Below are 20,893 nucleotides of genomic sequence, written 5' to 3'. Positions count from 1 at the left end.
CTATTTTAGAATGCACATGAGTACTGTAAGTAGTTTGTAGTAGAAGCAAGGCCGGATGTTAAACATGTCACGGTTATGCAACGGTGAGGCGCAATGTTGAGTAACGTTATACTATTATTTTTCAACTTAAACATATACCGGTATATGTTTAAGTTGAAAAATAATAGTATATTTTATTAAATTTTAATAACAATTACTTAAAATAATAAAGTGTATTAAATTATATAAAATTCATAGTATACTAACGGACCCGAAAGACCCGTGCTATACCCACATCTTAATTACAAAAAATCATAATATCATTATAAATCTAAACGATTTGCTATTCATCAAAAGCGATCCAACTATTAGGTCCTTACATATGAAATGGGCGTTTTGTAAGGGAGGAACGAAAAGTTGAATATTTTTAAATATAATATATTTAATTAATCAAAGTATGAACCATTGTTTTCTGTGCACTTTTGCCATCTCATAGGTAGTTCATTGATCCCTTTACTAAAAAAATCAGTCGGACGGGAATCAATAAAATCTGTTAAGGCGATTTGGACTGCCCCATCAGAGTTAAATTTTTTCCCTTGCAAGAAGTTGTCCAAATTTCTAAAAAAATGGTGATCTGTTGGAGCAAGGTCCGGGGAGTACGGAGGATGTCTTAGACATTCCAATTGAAGCTCTTCTAATTTGGTAGCCGTCTGTTGTGCAATGTGTGGTCTAGCGTTGTCGTGAAGTAGCAGCGGCGTGGAGCGATTGACCAGCCTAGGTTGTTTAGCCGCTAGCTTTTCCATCATGGTTTGCAATTGCTGACAATAGACATCAGCCGTAATAGCCTGGCCAGATTTGAGAAAACTGCAATGAACAATACCGGCACTAGTCCACCAAACGCTTACAAGTAACTTTTTTGGGGTTAATTTTCGCTTGGGGCAGGATTTGGCTGGCTTTCCAGGATCCAACCATTGCGCTGAGCGCTTCCGATTATCGTAAAGAATCCATTTTTCATCACAGGTAATGATTCGGTTTAAAATACCTTCATAATTGTGCCGGTTCAGTAATGTAACGCAGCAGTCGACGCGCGTTTGCCGGTTTGCTTCAGTCAATTCGTGAGGTACGCATCTTTCAAGCTTTTTAATCTTCCCAATTTGCTTCAAGTGAATTAAAACAGTTTTATCACTAACACCGCAGCCTGCAGCTAACTCGAACGTGGTTTGCGATGGATCCGCTTCCACAATAGCCTTCAATACTTCAATATCAACTTGGGTCTCAGGCCGTCCACGGGGCTTGTTCTGCAGGTCGAAATTTCCAGAACGAAAATGTTGGAACCAAAAATGAACTGTGTTTTCTTTTGCAACATGACCGCCATACACATCATTCACCCTTAGAGTGGTTTCCGCAGCACTAGTACCACGGAAGAACTCGTACTCGTAAATAATGCGATACTTTAAGTTTTCCATTTTGTAAAATGAGTGACGCAAACAGAAAAAAACAGAAGAAAAAAAACAAATGAATGACGGTCATCGAAGCACAAATACATGAGTAAATAGCTGTACAAATTTTAATTTGGAATTCTTAACCAAAGAGGAGATATTTGAGGGCAAAGTGGCCAAAACGTAAAACGCCAATTTCATATGTAAGGACCTAATATTTAGGAAGATTTTATACACACGCACAGAAGAACTATATAAACATGTGAAATAATTTATGGATTTTCCCTAATAAATTTAAAATTATATGAATGCGACAACACTAAACCAACAGACACTAATAATGGAATATAAAAAACGTTTCGTATCTTTTATTGACATGTGATACGGGATACAAACAGCCCTTTGTTCCCGCTTTATTGTTTTTGTTTTAATTTATTTAAACCTTACTTTGGTTTCTGTGTATACAAAACAAAATTGTCGCGTGGAATTTGTAATTTAGAAAACAACAATAGTTGTAATTTGTAGTAATCTTTTGTAATTATATCTTCTAATTATGGCAAAATCAATCGTTAAATAACTCATGCATATTATTAATATTGGCCTATCCTCTCCTATGATCCATTTATCGTGAATAATATCGGATCAGAAATTGAAAAGAGCAGTGTTGGCTTTAGCGAGCGATGCACTGCCTTTTTTTTTAACGTCAGGAAATGCTTTTACGCATATCCCTGCTGAATTTTACCCCAGCAGGGATTATGTGGGTCTCAGACATAATATCTACACACCTACCCACTAAAACCTGACGGATGCCTTCAGCTCGCCAAAGGGCGGAGGCAGGTAACAGCTGAGCCCTATCCTTACCCCCGCCAAGCGATGCACTGCCCTTACCGATCTTACTATGTGCACTATACTTATCTTGCTTCTACGGAAAAGACGTCGTAAAAAACCCGGCACGCCCAAGAAGTCTACGATATGTGTCAGGCACAGAGGCTACCTACTTGTTTTAAACATTATGAAAGAAAAGTATGCAATCTGTATCTATTGTTGGTTTGGTTGTAGAACCTGTGAAATAGTTCGACATTGGTAATACTCACTTTTCAAATCATTGGTATATCTTAGAATTATATCTTCTCAAAGTAGATTCTCATGGCTGAATCGTTTGCTAACACGAGAGTTGTTCAACTGAATCTATCATTTCTGCATGCAGTTTCATCGTCTGACGTCGAGGCAGATTACGAAATTCCACCCGTATCACCTTGACGTCCGTCGCTTCACAACTGAGCGTTTTAAGGCATTTTTTGCCGCGCACCACGACTATGTGGGACCAGCAACACACTGACGCATTTCCGAACCAATTGGACTTAGGGCCCTTCAAGAAAAGAGTGTACCAATTTTTTAAAGGCCAGCAACGCACTCGCGAGCCCTCTGTCATTGAGAGTGTCAGTAGGCCGCGGTCCATATCTGATATCACTTAACATTAGGTGAGCCTCCTGCCCGTTTGCCTCCTACTACTAAAAAAAATCGGTGCCCATCAACATATTTCTGACATCTCGTTCAGTTTCATCACGTCCTATAGAGAAGAATCTAAAAGCATCCCCACTATAATTACTTCAGAAAATAATACTTATCATAACGTAAATATGTCCAATATATGAACGTTTTTGTTGCTGCATCATATTAATGTTTAAGTATTCTTCCGCAGAGCCTGTTCTACGAGATCCTGGCGGGTGTATGGGTACGAAACGGACTGCAGATTAAGGGCCAGGCGATGACGTACATCCAGGCAAACTTCTGCAACTCTATGGTAGACATGGATATCTACTGGCTACAAATCTGCGCCGCGCAACTGCCACCAGATCAATTTATTGATATGTGCATTGATACGTAAGTTCCATTATTGTTTACGACTATTTCCACACTAATTGAAAACCTATGAACCATTTCGATTCTGTTGTACGGGTATTGTATTATGTATGAAACAATTCCAAATACTTGTTCGGTAAATGAAAACATCGTGCGAAAACCGGCATGCCTTAGATCCTAAAAGTCGACGGCGTGTGTCAGACACAAAAGGTATTAGGAAAAACAAATGATCACTATAGGTACTAAACTAAAATGATGTAGTGCAACTGTTTATTATGATTTTTTTTTATTTTACACAGAAAAAGTTACACCTATTTCTTTAGGTATAATTGTGCTGATCTAGTTTACTAGTTGCTAACTTCAACTAAGAGTGACATTCTGAGTGGTCTATATTATTTGTAGCCATATTCAAACAGGTCAATACTCGCGCTGATTTATTTTGTGTATGTTATCAATATTGAGGTCTCTATGCGTTTCCGATACAACGCATATTCCCTACTAATGTGACGTAACTGGTCATAAAATTAGTAATTGTTTTGTTGAGAGTTAGTCTAAGTACAAATAATTGTCAGAAATTTATAAATACGCTCAGTAGAATTATCTTCTTATTAGTATATTAAAATTCCTATCGTATCGTGGTCGTGTCTCAAACACTTCTGTAAAATATAAATTATAATACATACATAAAATTGTTTGCATTTAATAATTCTTTGATACTCGTAAAATATGTCGTCAGCGACTCTGTTACAAGACACTTGCTGCTATTATAATCACTTCTCGGTAAAACATTGATGATGGATGAAATATGACGTGTTTATTGTAAGATAACGCCTTAAAACTAACAGAATTACACTGTATTTAATTATTTAAAAATATATCTTAATATGGTCACATGAGAAAAAATATATATAAAAACATAAAAAGGTAAATATATCACGCCGCCGTCGTCCATCTAACAAAAAATATCGCGTGCGTATTTGCAACGAGTCCACCGCTATTATTTCCCTTATGCGTAAGCAAGCTATTGTAAAGACTTGCTCGATTTTAGGATATATATGATTTGTGTTATGCCGGCTAATACCTGTGGTTATTTATATTTTTTTACCTAAAATGCATGTTGTGTATTTATTCACCTGCTTGATGGTCATTAATAGTGTCAATGTAAAGTTAATTAACGGTAGTACGAGTAGGATAAAAAAAGAGGATTTTAATTTATTTATTTTGTAGAACCTGAAGTTGTTTAAGTTTACTAGTTGAAGCGCTATCCCATACTTCTATCAAATTTACATAATAATATACATAAATATGGTTTTCTAGGGAATTGTATATTGTCCTTCGAACTGTTTTTCGGAAAGCATATAGCAACATTACGAAGTGTACCAGTATAAGATAATTTAAATAAATAAAATATTTATTAGCTTATATAAACAAGAATCGGTTTTATATACCTGAAATCCTATGAGTTTTAATACCGTAAACAATTTTCTTTACCACTGACTACGTAAGTTCTATATATAGTCATAAGAGTAACGATTTTAATAAAACATTTGTTTATGTACGTAATTGTGGTCAAGTTATAACTATGAGTTGTCTACTAAGGTTCGGCGTGCGCGAGTGGCTGAGTATGACACCGTTATCTGGCGCGCAAGCAGGCGAACAGGACGCCATGGTAGAGGGCCTGCTCACATTCCTCGCTATCCTCGTGAGCTCGCGTACCAATCTCGGACATGACGATGTCCTACAGTCACGCGTCGAGGTCGCAACACTCCTGGCCGCCGGTGATAAAACCCACTCGCAACTGCTGGAATTGATGCCCGAGCGTTCTGGCAATGCGCACACACAAAACTTTGAAGCTGTTCTGCGTGAGCTGTCCGTATACCGCGCTCCAGGCCGCGGATCCGAAAGCCTGGAGCAGGGCTTGTTCGTGCCGCGCCCTGTTGTTTGGGAGCGGTACTACGACCCGCTGCACGTTTTACGCCGCGCCGTGCATCGCCGTGACTTCCATGCCTCAATGGACCGCTTCGCCGCCTAGTCAGTATATAATTTATTTATTTTGCATATTTTTGTACACAAACAATCATAGAAAACATATTATACTAATACACAAAACATGCATGCACAACTATTTATACATAATGTGAGATTTATTACAATAACAAAAATCTGTTAATGCTTACACAAACATACTTATAAACGTACTAAGTGATTATACAGTTTTAAATATATAATAATAGGAATGCGTAAAATAAAAAAAATTATCTAAATACTAAATCGAATTTAGCTGATCTCTGCATTTAATCCAATCAAATTAAAAACTTTAAATTTGTCTAAAATATATTTCCATTTCAGCGTGGCAGAAAAGCGTAAAGCTGAAGGTGATGGTAGTAATAGCAATAGTGGGACTGGTAACTTGTGGCCTCCACTTCGACCTGCACTTCCACCCCCAGACGTCGAGCTTAGTGGCGATCCCCGACAGATCTGCGCGTCTGGTAAGTGATTCTTTTTAATTCACTGGGGTATTAATTTTTTTATTGGTACTGTAATCTATCCTATTTAGCAGTTATAGTCTAACATGATTGATGTTGATTAGGCGTAGGGATTGCAATCCGGCGTCATTTTCAGTCCGGCCGGATACGACCGGATTCCTATCAATCCGGCCGGATCCGACCGGATTGATTAAATCAAGATGATTTTCGCTTTTTAGTACAAAATAAGTGAGTTAATCAAGTGTCACTGCACTTATATGTCTCATAGGTATTTATGATTATGACAGATACCATCATGATTTGATGAATCTGTCGAACGAATGAATAGCAAAAATTATCACAATAATGAGTTTAGAACTCTTTAGTTTAATCAACTTACGATAAATAATTATTTTAAGTAATAATTATTGTAAAAAAATATAGTATTAAAAGAAAATCAATATTGAATTTGAAAATAATATCGTAGAAAACAAATATTGTTAATTGTGTCATCAGCTAAACGATTTCTAATAGAGCTGCAAATATAGCCAGCGGCCGAAAATGCCACATTTTCCCACAAACTGCTAGCACCGGATCCGGTCTTCGTATACGGTATATTGGTACCGGATCCGGTAACCATTAAATGATGCCGGATCCGCCGGATTACCGGATCCGTTTTTCCGGATTGCAATCCCTAATTAGGCGTATGTATTTTACTTAATTTAAAGCCCACTCACAAGTGTCTTCAAAGATCTGTTCAATGATCAAAAGACATCACACATTTTTTTACACGCTTTATATTAGCTTCACCTGTATGTATGTATGTATGTAACCGACTCCTTCGGACTCGATTTTGACCCACTTTTAACGGACAGATTTAATTCAAACTTTGCGCACCTGTCAAAGATCGATGACAATGCAATAATCCGAAAAAAAAATGATAAAAATAAAAAAAAAATAACTAAAAAATAAATAATAGTTAAAAAAACTAAAAAACACGATTTTAAAGCACATCAAACTAAAAAGTGAAAAACTCTGTGCCATATTTTTCGTCTATCGAGCAACCCACGCTTTTTCACAATAAAACCAGTAGGTATATTTTGTTCATTACCATTTTCAGCCTAAATTAGGAATTATTTTTCACTTTTTAGTTTGATGTGCTTTAAAAGCGTGTTTTTTTGTTTTTTTAAACTATTATTTATTTTAGTTAGCGTTGGGTAAAATATAATTACTAGTAGAAATCTTTTAGCATGTACTTTCATGGCATTACGCTAAAGGTTTATTGAATTAAATAAAATAATGTGTAAAGGTGTACTGCATGCGGCGTTGCTGGCGATACTGCACCGTGGCGTGCGGCGAAGAGACGCCAGCGTAGGTGGCGCCGCCGCACCACCAGACCACGTGCTGGCGTTGGCCGTCTACCTTCTGGCCACGGCAGCTGACATGCAGCGAGACACGCAGGCCGCAGATGTACGTATACGTGACTAAATCGATAAATATAGTAAATGTGTGTTTCTCAATTATGGTTCAGGGAGTGGTAACACACGACTTACATGATTTTTACACATTTTATTTACATAATGTAACTGTGCTACATGCAGTTTTTGAAGTTATACTTCTTTAAACGCGTTATGAAAAATTCATGAGAGTGAAATTTTAAGATGCGCGCGCACCTGAGACACAACATTATCAGTGTGATTATAGCCGGCGCGAGCGAGATGGGAATAAGGCAATCTACAAGTATAAAGAAATAGAATATGCGTGAAGTTAGCAGCTATGCCAAGAATTATAGCAGGCGCGAGCGAGATGGGAATAAGGCAATCTACAAGTAAAAAGAAATAGAATATGCGTGAAGTTAGCAGCTTTGCCAAGAATTTTGAATGACCATAATTACATTTACCTTTTAAATAAATAAAGGAGTTTTAATTATTTTTTGTGTATGTACTTGTATGTGTTTTACAATTTTCATTTGAAATTTCAAAATTTTACTTTTATATGGAGTATTTATTTGTGCTAGTTTGAAATTTAAATAAAGTGCAAGTGGGTGGAATTTTCAAACATTTATAATATTAATAAAAGCCTTTATTGTTGTAATTGTACTTATACTAGCATATAAAAATGTGAAGTACTAAAAAATTAATACTAATTAATCGGCAAGCGGTTGATTTCTGTTATACAGCTTGTCCTTGGACATAGGCCTCCCCTATGTGGCTACGTAAAGATAGAAACAGAGAAGAGTGGAACATTTATAGGCTTACTTTAATACGTATATGATATTTATTTGCAGCGGTCGGTGTGCGTATGCGGTGGTGAAGTCCGTCGGGGGGCCAGCGTATCAGGCGTGCCATTGCTGTCGGCGTTCCCGGGTGGTACTCTCGCGGACAACGCGCGTACGCTATTGGCGCATGTACTTCCATTGGATCACGATGACACATTGCCGCCACAGCCCTATCACTCTGACAGTACGTATCTTTATGTTGATGAAGTCATTTATAAAATAGTTTGATTATTATTGCGTGTTGTTTCCATGAGAATGTAAGTGCGTGCTCCTATTTCACCATGCCTACTGCAAATAGAGGACTAATCTTTGTTTTTTATTATTATTAGTCAACTATTAATTACTTTAGATGTCATGTGGACATGGTGTAATGGTTATCGCCAGTTCTTCTTGTCTTTTCTACGCCCTTGATTTGAGAACTAGCACTATATGTAAAATTATAAGCGTTTATTATGTTTTTCTGTATTGACGTTCATAAGTGTACACTGTGTTAACTAAACGAATAAATGGTTTTTAATTTGAAAGATTACAAATAATATGAATCGAATTAGTTCTATATGTTTTTTAAATTAGAGTCCGTAAAGATGCTGCCGCTACATTACGTTGCTTCAATTTAGATACAATACAATTTGTTAAAACTGATTTACCTAGAAACAATAAGTTTGAAATATTCATAAAAAATGTCTTCCAGGCGAACCAGAATGGGAAAACAGTGAGGCAGGCGATGCTAGCAGTGAAGCGGACGCGGGGGCAGAAGGCTCGGCTGCTAGTCGCAACAAACCTGTGTCAATGCCGCGGCCTTCCACTGCGCTGGCCGTGCCGCAACCTATGGAGGTAACTGATTTACCCCCTTAGGTCTTTGAATTATTGAAGTACTCCGTCGTAGATCGAGTACTAGTGAAAAACATAAATGACATGGACTTTTTTTTTTTTTTTAAAGACAATTCACACCAATTGACCTAATCCCATGCTAAGCTGGTGAAGCTTGTGTTATGGGTACTAGGCAACGGATATACATACATATTATAGATAGACATATAAATACATATTTAAACAGCCAAGACCTAAGCACAACACCAAATGCTCATCACATCGATGTTCGTCTCAGCCGGGGATCCAACCCGGGACCCATGGTTTCGCAGTCAGGGGTACTAACCACTAGACCAATGAGTCGTCGACTTCGACTTAGTGTAGTGTAGTACTCGAATTAAAGTGTATTCTAATTATATTACTTATCGTACTATCCTAATAAATTAAAACGAATATTTATCAGATAATTTATGATTATAAAAACTTTACGAATTTATATAATAAGTAGTATTTGTGTAATAATATTTTTAATATATATCCTTTGAATCCTATATATTTCTTATTGAGACGTATTTTACATTTAGAAATATACAAAATGTAATAATTGCATATGACTAACGCTTCTCGCATTTGAGAGTAGTGTTGGCCTTACAAATTCAGCATGCGACTCTCATCACTGACATCGTAGGTTCGAACCCTGTGCATCAAAGGAATATAAATGTGCGCAACTTAACACTCGCTCGTACGGTGAAGGAAAACGTAAAGAAACCGAGCATGCCTTAGACTCAAAAAGTCGATGGTGTGTGTCAGGCACAGAGGGCTGTTTACCTACTTTGAAAAAAATTAACACGAAAGACAAAGTAATTTGAGGCCTAGACCTAAAAGGTTGCAGCGCTATTGGTTTTCAAAATGTAGCTGATATATAAAGATTAGTCTGAACCATTATAAAATACCCAGTCTTTTTTTACAGATGGCAAGAAACGTATCGATTTCAGACGATCAGTCGGACGCGGGAGGTGATGCTCCTGAGATTAGAGCTCTCGAGGTCAGTTGCATAAATTGTGTTTTTAAAATTTACATCCTTAAGCCATATTTATTAGTTGCTAAAAAATTGCTGCAAGTAGTCAGCCAACTTTTTAAATTGTGTAAATTATAATAAAAAAGTGCGTGAGTACAAAGTACACATGTCAGAAGTGAAACTTCTTTGTAAATTAATTATTACTAAGGTAAAAGCCCCAATAGATGGTCATATACCAGTATATGATGTGACCATGTTATTTGTATATCTATATTCACACTGTTTACACACTGTATACGTAGTCAAGTAGTGGGTCCGCGAAAAAAAGGCTTTTTAAAAACTTAAAGTTAAAATGAATACAACCGGTCCGATTTGAGGTCCGTTTAATACTAAATATTACAAGTGTTCTATTATATTTATATCCTAATCTTAAAGCCAACTGGCCTACGTGATCGTTCTGCTGATACATTGTTCTCACGCTCTACAAGGAAACGTTACTTAGTAAGAACTAAGAGTGGTTCGTAGAATCATGTAACAGCAATTCGGCTAATGAAATATAAAGAATCTTTGTACTACTATGTTGCAATGGTTTTTGTTTATATAAAATATAATTATAATAATAATAATAATTTTATTAATCAGACAAATACAGTCCATTGATTGATTAGTGAGTTAGTAACAATAGTTTCTTAAGATCTATGTTAGTAGAATTACGAAAAAGTAGAGTAAAAATTGTATTATCATATGGTGGTGACAGACGGGGTTACATAACTACGTGCTAATGATAATATAAATAAATAAAAAATCTGCGTTTACTGCACATGACGTTATGCGACAGATTTGCCATCTAAAGTTCTAATATGTAACTAGTTATATAATCCCGTGTGTCACCACCATAGGATAATTATATTTTATATAAACAAAAACCATTGCAACATAGTAGTACAAAGATTCTTTATATTTCATTAGCCGAAATGCTGTTACATGATTCTACGAACCACTCTTAGTTCTTACTAAGTAACGGTTCCTTGTAGAGTGTGAGAACAATGTATCAGCAGAACGATCACGTAGGCCTTTAAGAATAGGATATAAATATAATAGAACACTTGTAATATTTAGTATTGAACGGACCTCAAATCGGACCGGTTGTATTCATTTTAACTTTAAGTTTTTTTAAAAAACCCTTTTTTCGCGGACCCACTACTTGACTAACTACTAAACAAATATATGCACCAATAGCGTGTATTTTTTCTCGCTCTCCCTGACTCTCTCTCTCTCGATCTTTCTCAGTTGCTTGCTCCCTACTCTCGCTCCATGGCTCTCACAGCGACAAAAACGCTGCACATCTTCGTGACGCTAATATTATTATTATTACGTTTCAGCCGTAAAAATTTTACCCTCATGCGCCTAAAGAACATTCACTTCAAATATTATTATTAATAATTTTGCCTAAAATGTGTTTATGTAAAAAAATATAATTTAACGGTTTGTAGGCAGTGATTGCAATTTTTAAAGCCCTAATATTCTTGATAAAAGCCTACACGTCCACATAGATATCCAGATACCATAGACCTTTTGTTTATGGGGTCCATAAAGGACAAAACTGAAAAATTTACGACTTAACCATAAGTCATACTTAGAACGAGGTCTGTATCTGTTTTGTTCATATAGTCGTTTGACCAGCCTTAACGTCACGTCTGGCCTTTTACATGTTATTTAACACCAACATTATATATGTTATGTTATATTATATGTTGTTATGTTATATGTGTACGCAGAGTGGAGAAACGGGCGCGCTCGTAGTCCAGAGCGTTGAAGTGGCCGGAGGTTCTGCGGATGGCGGAGGGCCTCACGACTTGACGCTCGCACTCACTGCGCCCATTCATTATGACGATGGTATTTGGACTCAATTTTTATACTTACTACTATCAAGTAGTGTAGTAACAATAATTACGTAGTAAATAAGAATTTTTATAAACATTTAATATGAGTTGCATAATATTGTTTCTTTAAAATATTTGTTTGATTTAATCCAGCTAATTTCATGATTACCGGCACTCTAAAAATGTTGTCTGTTTGTTTCGTGATTTATAATTATTTAACTGTAGTTAACTGGAACTCATTTTTTCTGTTTAATTATTTCCTATTGACTGAGCGTAAATATATTATTAGATAAAAACAAGGTCCTCATATTTCAGATATAGCAGAGCCAGAATGGGTAGTTGGAAGACGCCGTGCGCTACCCCCTCCGCCTGAGGGTGAACTGGAGGCAGAAATAGCGGGTGCAGCGGCAATAGTGGGCACAGTATCGGCTCACGGGTCTCAAGCAGGCGGGCAAGTGCCCGTCCACGAGTCCATTATTTCGCTTTTGCTCAAATTGCACTCACAACTCTCTGGGCGCCTCGACTCATTCGCGCTCGATGAGCCGCCGCCCCATACTGATGAGCCCATCGGTGAGTATCCTTCCAGCCAGAGTGCAATATCGTTTTGTTTTATAATAATAAAATCATTTCTCCCATCTCCTACTACCTATCTACAGATAATCTAAAGATTAGTTGGAAGTTTTTATTTAACAAAAATTATTGTATTAGTCGAAAAATCTATACATTTTTGAAATTTTACGATGCGCGCGCACCGTGACACAAAATTAACAGAATGAAGTTGCCCACGGAAGATGCTACGGCATTGGACATAATTTAAAAACAACATTCGAATAATAATAGAATTTATGTTACACTTAATGTAAGAGAATAATAATAAATATTTATTTATTTAATTTTTCAAATGTAAACTGAACTTTATTGACTATAATGACTCCTTTTCCAGTCTTTGATTATTTAATCAAAAACTATTTATAATTAAATAATCAAAACTGCCAAAGAAGTATAACTTCTTACGCGCGTACCTACATAAGTACACGCACCCTTTTTTTTTATTTGCAACTAGACACCACACACCTTTCCTCGAGCCACTTTGACATGGAGATCTTGAAAAATTTTGTTGAAATTCAATTCTCTAGATTTTTATGAAAACGGCGATAAATTCCGTGCAGTTGTTGAGTTTATCGCGAACAGGCTAACAGATAAACATCGGAGGAAATCTTTTTATATAATACAGGTTTATCAAACTCAATCATAAATATCTCATCGCTAATGCAGCTTTCGTAAGAAACTTTATAAATCGACAAAATTTGCAAATCTTAAATTTTTTGGATTAATATAATATAGCGTTCATATAATGATACTCACGAGAAAATAATAGGTAAAAACAATTCATAATTGGTTCAATAGATCCAGAGATTACCCCCTTAAACCTCACAGACTTTACCTCTTTATAATATTAGTATATATTATTATATTATCGTTAAATATTCGTAAGTTTATTCGGTCGAGATGGAGTAAAATTTTAACATATATTTACAGGTGACGGTCCCCACTTCATCGGCATAGTTCTTCATAAGCTGGCTGCTCTGGATGTAAGGTGTGCGGAAGCTATCCAACAGGTGCGTCGCACCATGTGGCCCAACCAAAGGGAGCGGCAGGCCGAGCAGAGAGCCAGGTAACATTGGGCCGGGGATATTGTAACATTTACCAAGTAAATTCTGTATAAGCCTAATATGTAGCAGTGGCGACGTTTTTTGGAATTTTTGTTTAAAATTGAATATATCATTTATTTAATAATAAAAAGAGGGTCACTGGACCGTGGTCCGTGGTCACTGCCTACCCCTTCAGGCGTGATAAATAACTATATTACTTCATTGCTAAGAAGGTCTGCGCCTGCGACGATCTAATTCGTCGGTTTTATTACGTGACACAAGCAAGTGTTGATAATAATTTTATCTGTATAGGGAGCGGCGTGAAAAGGATGAGCGTTCGCGACGTGCTCGTGAGCGACAGGATCAACTTATGCGAGAGTTTGCCCGCAAACAGCAGCAATTCCTGTCCAGCGTGCGCCAGCTCGAGGGAGAGAACATGGAGTGGGAAGAGGAGCTGCTGGCCCGGGACTACGACTGTGTCATATGCAACACCACCGCTCCCGCTGCGCCCCACGATCCCATCGGATTGGTGGTGTTGCTACAGTCGACGTCGGTTCTCGGTCACAGGCGGCGCGCCGGAACACCGGCGGGTGCGTTGGCGTTGTCTGAAAGCGAACGGGCGCGACTAGCGGCGCAGCAGTACGGCACGGCGGCCGCCCATCACTACCGGTTGCACGACGACCTGCAGCAACACTTCGACCACGATTCCTGGGTGCTCAGCGTCAGCGTGGGCTGGGAGGGTGGCGTCGTGGCGCAGTCGTGCGGTCACCACGTGCACTTGCGTTGTCTGCGAGCTTATCTCCGCTCGCTGGCTGCGTCGCAGCGTCCTCCCAACTTGCACGTGGAGCTAGGTGAATTCTTGTGCCCGCTGTGTCGACAGCTCGCCAATAGCGTGCTCCCCCTGGCGCCGCCGCCGGAGCGTGCTCCGCGACGCCCCTCTTCGAACGCGTCCCACGCACACCTGGCGGCCCACGTGCGTGACATGTTAGACCGGGAGATCCGACCGCCCGTCAAGAGCCAGCTGTCGGAAGCGATGGGCAAAGCGATGACGGACATGACGGCGATGGCGGGTGGCAAGCTGAAACAACGCTACGGCTCCTCGCCTGCCGCTATCTTTACCTTTGTGGCATCGCTTGTGCGCACCAACTTGGAGTGCGAACTCGTGCAACGCAACAACACTCTTGTCGCGCAGCCTACGCCACGATACAAGCCTAAAGAGGAGTGCATCGGTGAGATTTTCTAAATAACAAGAAATATTAGTTTTACCGTTCTCAAGAACAGTAATTTTGTACAAAACTAGCTGCCCCCGCGAATTTCGTTTCTCCTTAATGTGATTTTACTTGTGATTTGCTACCTCAGAGACTGTTCGGTTTTCCGGAATGAAAACTTTTTAGGTTTTTCTGTGAACTTTTCTATATATAAACCTCAGAATTCAAGTCATAAGTTTTTAATTAACAAATAAAAAATAGGGGTCGATTGTAGAGGGGTGACAATTAAGGGTTATATGTATTTTTGTATGCTGTATTATAAAAAAAACGAAAAGTTTTGTCTATAAAATAAAAATTGGGTGGGACTACCCTTAACATTTAGGGGGATGACAAATAGATGTCCGATTCTCAGACTTACTGAATATGCAGAAAAAAATATTAAGAATCGGTCGAGCCGTTTCGGAGGAGTATGGGAACGAACATTGTGACACGAGAATTTTTATTTTATACAAAATTAATTTTTCTCTTTTACCAGTACTTAGCTTAACTAGTAAAGTAATGTTACGATAAAGATTGAGATTATTTTAGCAACAAATAGAATAATTAAGTCGTTGATGTATTGCAGTGCCACTGATGTCGGTGGCGGGAGCGCACGCACGTGCTCTAGTAGTGGCAGGAGCGTCGCTGGGAGTGGCTAACACTTGGCGGGCCCTCGTGCCCGAAGCCGCAGTGGAAACAGTGGGAACGTGTGGTGCCGCCGTCCCTACTGCTGGAGGCACCCGACCCGTTCCACTTCTGCTGCGCGACCCTACCGCGCTTCTTCTGCACGTGCTATTACTGGCCCCCGACGACCCGCCGCATCTGGATATTCAACATTTCACGAGCATCGTGCGGGCGCTCTACACCCTCACCTACTACCAAGTAGTAAACCAGCTGTGTGCAACGGGTACGTTGACCCCAGCGCAACACTTGCGACCCGAAGGACGCGCGCGGGGACTGCTGGAAGCGGCGCAACTGCTGCTTGCGGCCCGGGCTCCACAGCACCTTCTGGATGACGATGCAGCACATGCTGAACCTGATGCCACGTTTGACATTGACAAAGCTGAGGAAGAGGTACTTATATCTTTAACCGTTCGTGTTTTATGAAAATTAAATTCATAAGTCAAGTATGAGGCCAAAAATGTTAAGTGAGTAAACGGTTTTAGTAAATGGTCTAAATAGTCTAATGGTATAAGTCTACTCCTCCCTCAAAGGCCGGTGTTTATGGGCTACCCTTTTTGGTCGTTCCGCAAGCTCGTTTGCCCCCCTATTTTATAAAAAAAAAAATGGTTCCATGTCTTTAAATACTTTAAAAACGAATAATACTTTACTAAAATATTATTCGTTTTTTTAACAGACAGCCAGTTCATTGAGAGTTTTACATGTCAATACTAATCTAATCTATATTGTACATACAGGTACAAGATCTAGTCCTGCCATACTTGCGGATAGTGTCCCTAATCCGCGCGCACGTATACGACTGCGAATTGCCGCTCATCACCAGCGACCGAGAGGAGTTTGGGGCGCTTCTGCGCTTTCTACAATTGGCGGATGGCGAATCGCTCCTGGCGGCTGACGCTTTACCTGCCGGGGCATCGGCCGCCGCCCGCGCATGGGCGCGCCAGTTGGCCACGGCCAGCGCTGGGGGGCAGCTGGCCATCGGTCGTGTGGTACGAGGACTGCACGCCGTATGGACGGGCCCGGCGCTCCTTAGGTTACCGCGCGAGTACGACCGCCTCTTCACCTACTACCACGAGCGCGTGTGCCTTCAGTGCGGCGCAGTACCCAAGGAGGCCTCCGTGTGCCTTCTTTGCGGCACGTTGGTGTGTCTGAAGCAACCTTGTTGCCGTCAGCACCAAGTCGCCGAAGCGGTACAACACGCCATGGAGTGCGGGGGAGGGACGGGCATATTCCTGGTGGTGACGTCCACTTACATCATCGTGATCCGAGGACGCCGGGCCTGTCTATGGGGAAGCCTTTACTTAGACGACTACGACGAAGAAGACCGAGACCTTAAGTGAGTTTATTTATTGGCAAAATATCGCATAAGTTATAGTTATTAATATGCCACAGGCCACAGGAGGGGCCATTTGATTGTTTAGGGAGCGTTCAAGTATAACGTAACGCAATTTTTGGAGATTATTGACCCCCCCCCCCATGTTACTCGCCGTAACGATTTTCAGTACCGAAGTATAGTAAAACGTTTCGTGACCACCTAGTGACTCTTTAGTTACTATTATGTGGTGTAAGTCGAAAAAAATATTAATAATAACGCGTAATTTAATCCCCGCCCCGCATCGTAACGTTTTACAAAAGGAAAAAATATGTTACGTAATACTTGAACGCTCCCTAAGGGGGGCTATTCGGAAATTTATTAAAATTCTTTGGAAATTGTAAATTTACTTACTGTGTTTCGTTGACAATTTGCTAGTAATTTCTTCTTCCTAAAACCTATCATTTAAGTTTCTTAAGTGAACAATTCCTTTTTTTTAATATTAAAAATTTGGCATAAGTATTTTAGAAATGAGATATGGCACAAAAGTTTAAGAAACACTGATCTCTTGTCTTTGAAGCTTTGTCTATTCTTTTATATAATAATTTAAGTCAGTTCCCTGGCTTGAAAATTGTTTCAAAATTTGATTACGCAAATGATAAGTAAAATTGTGTCTTCAATATTTGATTCAGCCGAAAGCAATCTTTTCAATTCATCTTAATAAATGTAAAATATTTTTTTTAAATGCTTTCACACATTTTTAGCTCCTACAGTACTTGTGTTTTATATGTTGTTATGAATAATTGCAGACGAGGCAAACCACTATACCTGAGCGAAGACAGAGCCGAGCTGCTCCAAGCCCAGTGGTTGGCTCACCGCTTCGACCACACCAAGCGCACCTGGGTCTGGCATCGCGACTCTCTATGAGCTACTGCACACGTGCGATCGATATGGTAATAACCGATACAATTTTTTTTTTTAATTTACTTTTTGGTCGTTCCGCAAGCTCGTTTGCCCCCCTATTATATAAAAAAAAAATAGTTTTTCTTACACGTAGGTGGGGTGCTAAAAGTTGTGATTTCTGTTTGATTTTTTTATTCTGATATATTTCAGTACTTTATTGTGTGCTGATATTATCTTGTATGTTTTAAGTGTATTTTTTAATTTTAATTTCTATTTTTTGTAAAACTTATGTTTACTTTAATTGTCATACACTTTAGATGGAAGATTTTGTAAAATAATTAGTAGATATATAATAATTAGTACTATGTATGATGTCGTAAACTTAAAAAGATGTGGTGTCGTGGGACACCAGGTAGGAACGAAGTTCCTTCGGCTAATATAGAATTGACACAATTTGCAAATCTCTTAAAAGACTTGAGAAAAAAAAATACAAACATGAGGGAAGCAATACCACCTTTTCAACGGCTAAACAACGATAAACTCTCTTGCCTTAACTTTCGTATTATCCTTTTCTGCCATTTTTGGGAAGCGTGCCCGCGTGTGTTCTCCTTCGGACGAAACACAGACTAAAAAATATTGCGCAAATTGCGCAATACTCGCTTGTGTATACGACTGTCGCGCCTGCGCACGTCTCATGTAACGGTTTTATTTCACGGACTTTTTCTTACGGTTTTACTATCACATTTTTTTCAGTTCGGTCGCGCATCAAAATCCCTATCTCCTCCAAGCCTGCCGTAAGGAACTTCGTTCTAATAACTAAATAAATAAATACTCAAATTGTATTGCTTTCAGGTGAATCAGGAACGAGTCAGGATCGTGAAAGGTTCGCAGGTCGGGCTCTGTAGTGACTGACTCCAACAACGAAGCCCCGGAGCCCTGGGACGTCTCGCAGTCTTATTTAATCCGCTGTGCAATTATTGCCAAGTGCCTCATTAAACCTTTGATCTGTTTTTGTTACTTTTCTCTTGGTTGCATAAATTTTTTATTTTGGAAGCATTGTTGAGTACTTCAATCTCCATTATTCTGATGGCCTTAAGCAGAGGTCTTTATTGTAGATATGAAATTCTAATGATCTCTTTAAATGCAATATACTTATAGAATTGATACCCTTCGAGGCGGCAATGCTTGGTGCTTCACTCGACCGCTGTAAATAAGAATCAGATGTATGTGTATTGCCGTCTCTCTCTCGCGTGCAACGTCTCCGAAACCGTGCGACGAGGACAGAGATGTCACAGAGCTGTAAATAGGAAACGTTAGGTGTATGAAGTGTTAGGGCTGTGACACGAGCCGCTATCGCGGCGCTAGTGTAGCGAATAATAAATTATTTTTATTTCGTTTATTATACTGTATATGTCTTAGTGGGCGTCCATAAATTACGTGAGGTGTTTAAGGGGGGGAGGGGGTCGAATCAAATCTCATTTAATCTTTGTTGGAGAGAGGGGGGTCTCGGCAAATATCACGCAATTTTTTTTCTGATTGAAAAAAAAAATGGGGAAACGGTTGACCCTAAATGTCATCTCTGCAACTTCCCGCTAACTCCATACCTAAACGCTCAACATTTCACTTATATTGTTTTAGTCGTAAATAAAATCACGAAGCATTATTTTTTCTTTTTACAATAACAATCTAACGCGTTTACGTAAGAAACCCACATTTTGAAAAATCTCACGTGAGATTGGGGGTTGGGGGAGGGGGTTGAATAAAATCTCACGACATCTCACCACGGGGGGAGGGAGTCACAGAAAATTTAAAAAAAAACACCTCACGTAATTTATGGACGCTCCCTTAACGAGAACGACTCTGCCACATAACCAATTTAGTTATTTCACTAACTGTAGTTAAAACATTAATTAGAAAAGATATGAATTAGTCATTATCGCTCGGTCTGTTATCAAAGTACATTCGGTTTAATAGAATGCGCATTAGGTTATTTGTTAATTTTAAATTTTGGTTGAAAACACCATTGCGATGATATAGGGTATGTTATGAATAAATCTGTCACGCAACCTACGAATTGTCTTTCTATTTTTATATAATTTAAAACATTGATAATTAATTATCTGTTTTTGGCTCGACCTGTTTAATTGTATTACAACCACAGCTTATAATGGCCAAATATTTAAAAAATGAGTATTTACAATATTGCGACAGAGATGTCCTTCAAGCATCTGATGAGGTAATGTTGTTAACATTAATATTCTATGTAAATGTTTGTTGTATATATTCAGACATTAAAGTTGTTGATATTTCTATATTGTTTCATTTCCAAGAACGGATATAACTTACGGGGAGAACTTAATTTAAAATTAAGGACTTATTAATGATGCGATATTATAAATTATTGTACGTTTTGAAAAGTCTTACTAGGGGCTGTCATAAATAAATTACCTTTTTGGCGCACGTTCTGGTATCACAACCTTGGGAGAATAGGTCGTAAATTAGTAAATTGACACCCCCAGTCAAGGACTGCCCAAGACTGCCGCTGTTTTCCCCGGAGCCATGATAGACGTTTAGAGAATTAATTAAAAATTATAGCTCACTTCAAACAAAGCAGGTCACATACACACATCACAAACTTATGAGTTTAAACTATGTGTGATGATGGAATTATATTTGAGTATTCAATTATTGTGTCTCTTAACAGTGTAATAAATATAACAATAAAAATACAGAACTGCCCTGCGATTCTGTAACTCACTTCACGAACTCACACAGCGGTTTTCGCATCGGCGGTCGGTCTCAAATCAGTCGTGAAGCAGTCATTTTATGATTTGGCATTCTGATAAACAATAAACTACAAGCTCCCACCTTTTCAGAATGACATAATTTTATGTTTCATTATTTTATTTTTTTTCATATTTTTATTATTCTTCTTTTTAACTTCCCGCTAAGAAAATTGAAATATTTCGAAAATCGAGTTTTTAACAGATGTTGACGTTTAGAGGTTCTAGGAAGCCTCCCCGAATGTTTCCGCGGTGAAGTCCGTATGGATAAATTTTCATAAAAGTAAAACAGCAATAAAAAAATGAAGGAACGTTCGAATTCGAAAAATAAATAATCCTATCCATAAACCATCTAGGAAAAATTTCGCATCGAATGGTGGTAGTTTCATGTCGATACGATCAGTGGTTTAGGCGTGATTGAGCCTCAAACGAAGACCATTTTCATTATATATATATAGATTATAAATTTACAACTCACGTCACGGTGACCACGTACGCTGTAAAGCACGCGAAACGTCGGATAAATTTAAAATTATGTTAAATAGTGGTAAATTTATAATAATACATAAGTTCAATCCGA

At 38.6% G+C, this 20,893-nt stretch overlaps 1 protein-coding gene across 1 annotated transcript in view; it reads left to right on the top strand.

Annotated features, from left to right (window-relative positions):
* The window catches only part of LOC125048533 (E3 ubiquitin-protein ligase Ubr3), a 43,640-nt gene extending 25,100 nt beyond the window's left edge, over window positions 1–18,540 (top strand). The window contains exons 7-21 of the mRNA XM_047647216.1: window positions 3,121–3,302; window positions 4,881–5,312; window positions 5,631–5,770; window positions 7,056–7,216; window positions 8,034–8,208; window positions 8,716–8,858; window positions 9,805–9,879; window positions 11,631–11,748; window positions 12,051–12,305; window positions 13,275–13,410; window positions 13,700–14,616; window positions 15,221–15,708; window positions 16,053–16,651; window positions 17,437–17,580; window positions 18,383–18,540. Of these exons, the coding sequence (XP_047503172.1) occupies window positions 3,121–3,302; window positions 4,881–5,312; window positions 5,631–5,770; window positions 7,056–7,216; window positions 8,034–8,208; window positions 8,716–8,858; window positions 9,805–9,879; window positions 11,631–11,748; window positions 12,051–12,305; window positions 13,275–13,410; window positions 13,700–14,616; window positions 15,221–15,708; window positions 16,053–16,651; window positions 17,437–17,554 (3,939 nt within the window). The 3' untranslated portion in view covers window positions 17,555–17,580; window positions 18,383–18,540. The remainder of the gene's footprint in view (window positions 1–3,120; window positions 3,303–4,880; window positions 5,313–5,630; window positions 5,771–7,055; window positions 7,217–8,033; window positions 8,209–8,715; window positions 8,859–9,804; window positions 9,880–11,630; window positions 11,749–12,050; window positions 12,306–13,274; window positions 13,411–13,699; window positions 14,617–15,220; window positions 15,709–16,052; window positions 16,652–17,436; window positions 17,581–18,382) is intronic.
* The last annotated feature ends 2,353 nt before the right edge of the window (window positions 18,541–20,893 follow it).

This window comes from Pieris napi, chromosome 4 (genome assembly GCF_905475465.1).
Source record: "Pieris napi chromosome 4, ilPieNapi1.2, whole genome shotgun sequence".
In the NCBI taxonomy this organism is placed as follows: Eukaryota; Metazoa; Arthropoda; class Insecta; order Lepidoptera; family Pieridae; genus Pieris; species Pieris napi.
The sequence above is the reverse complement of the archived record's forward strand: the minus strand, read 5'-3'. Positions and strand labels throughout refer to the sequence as shown.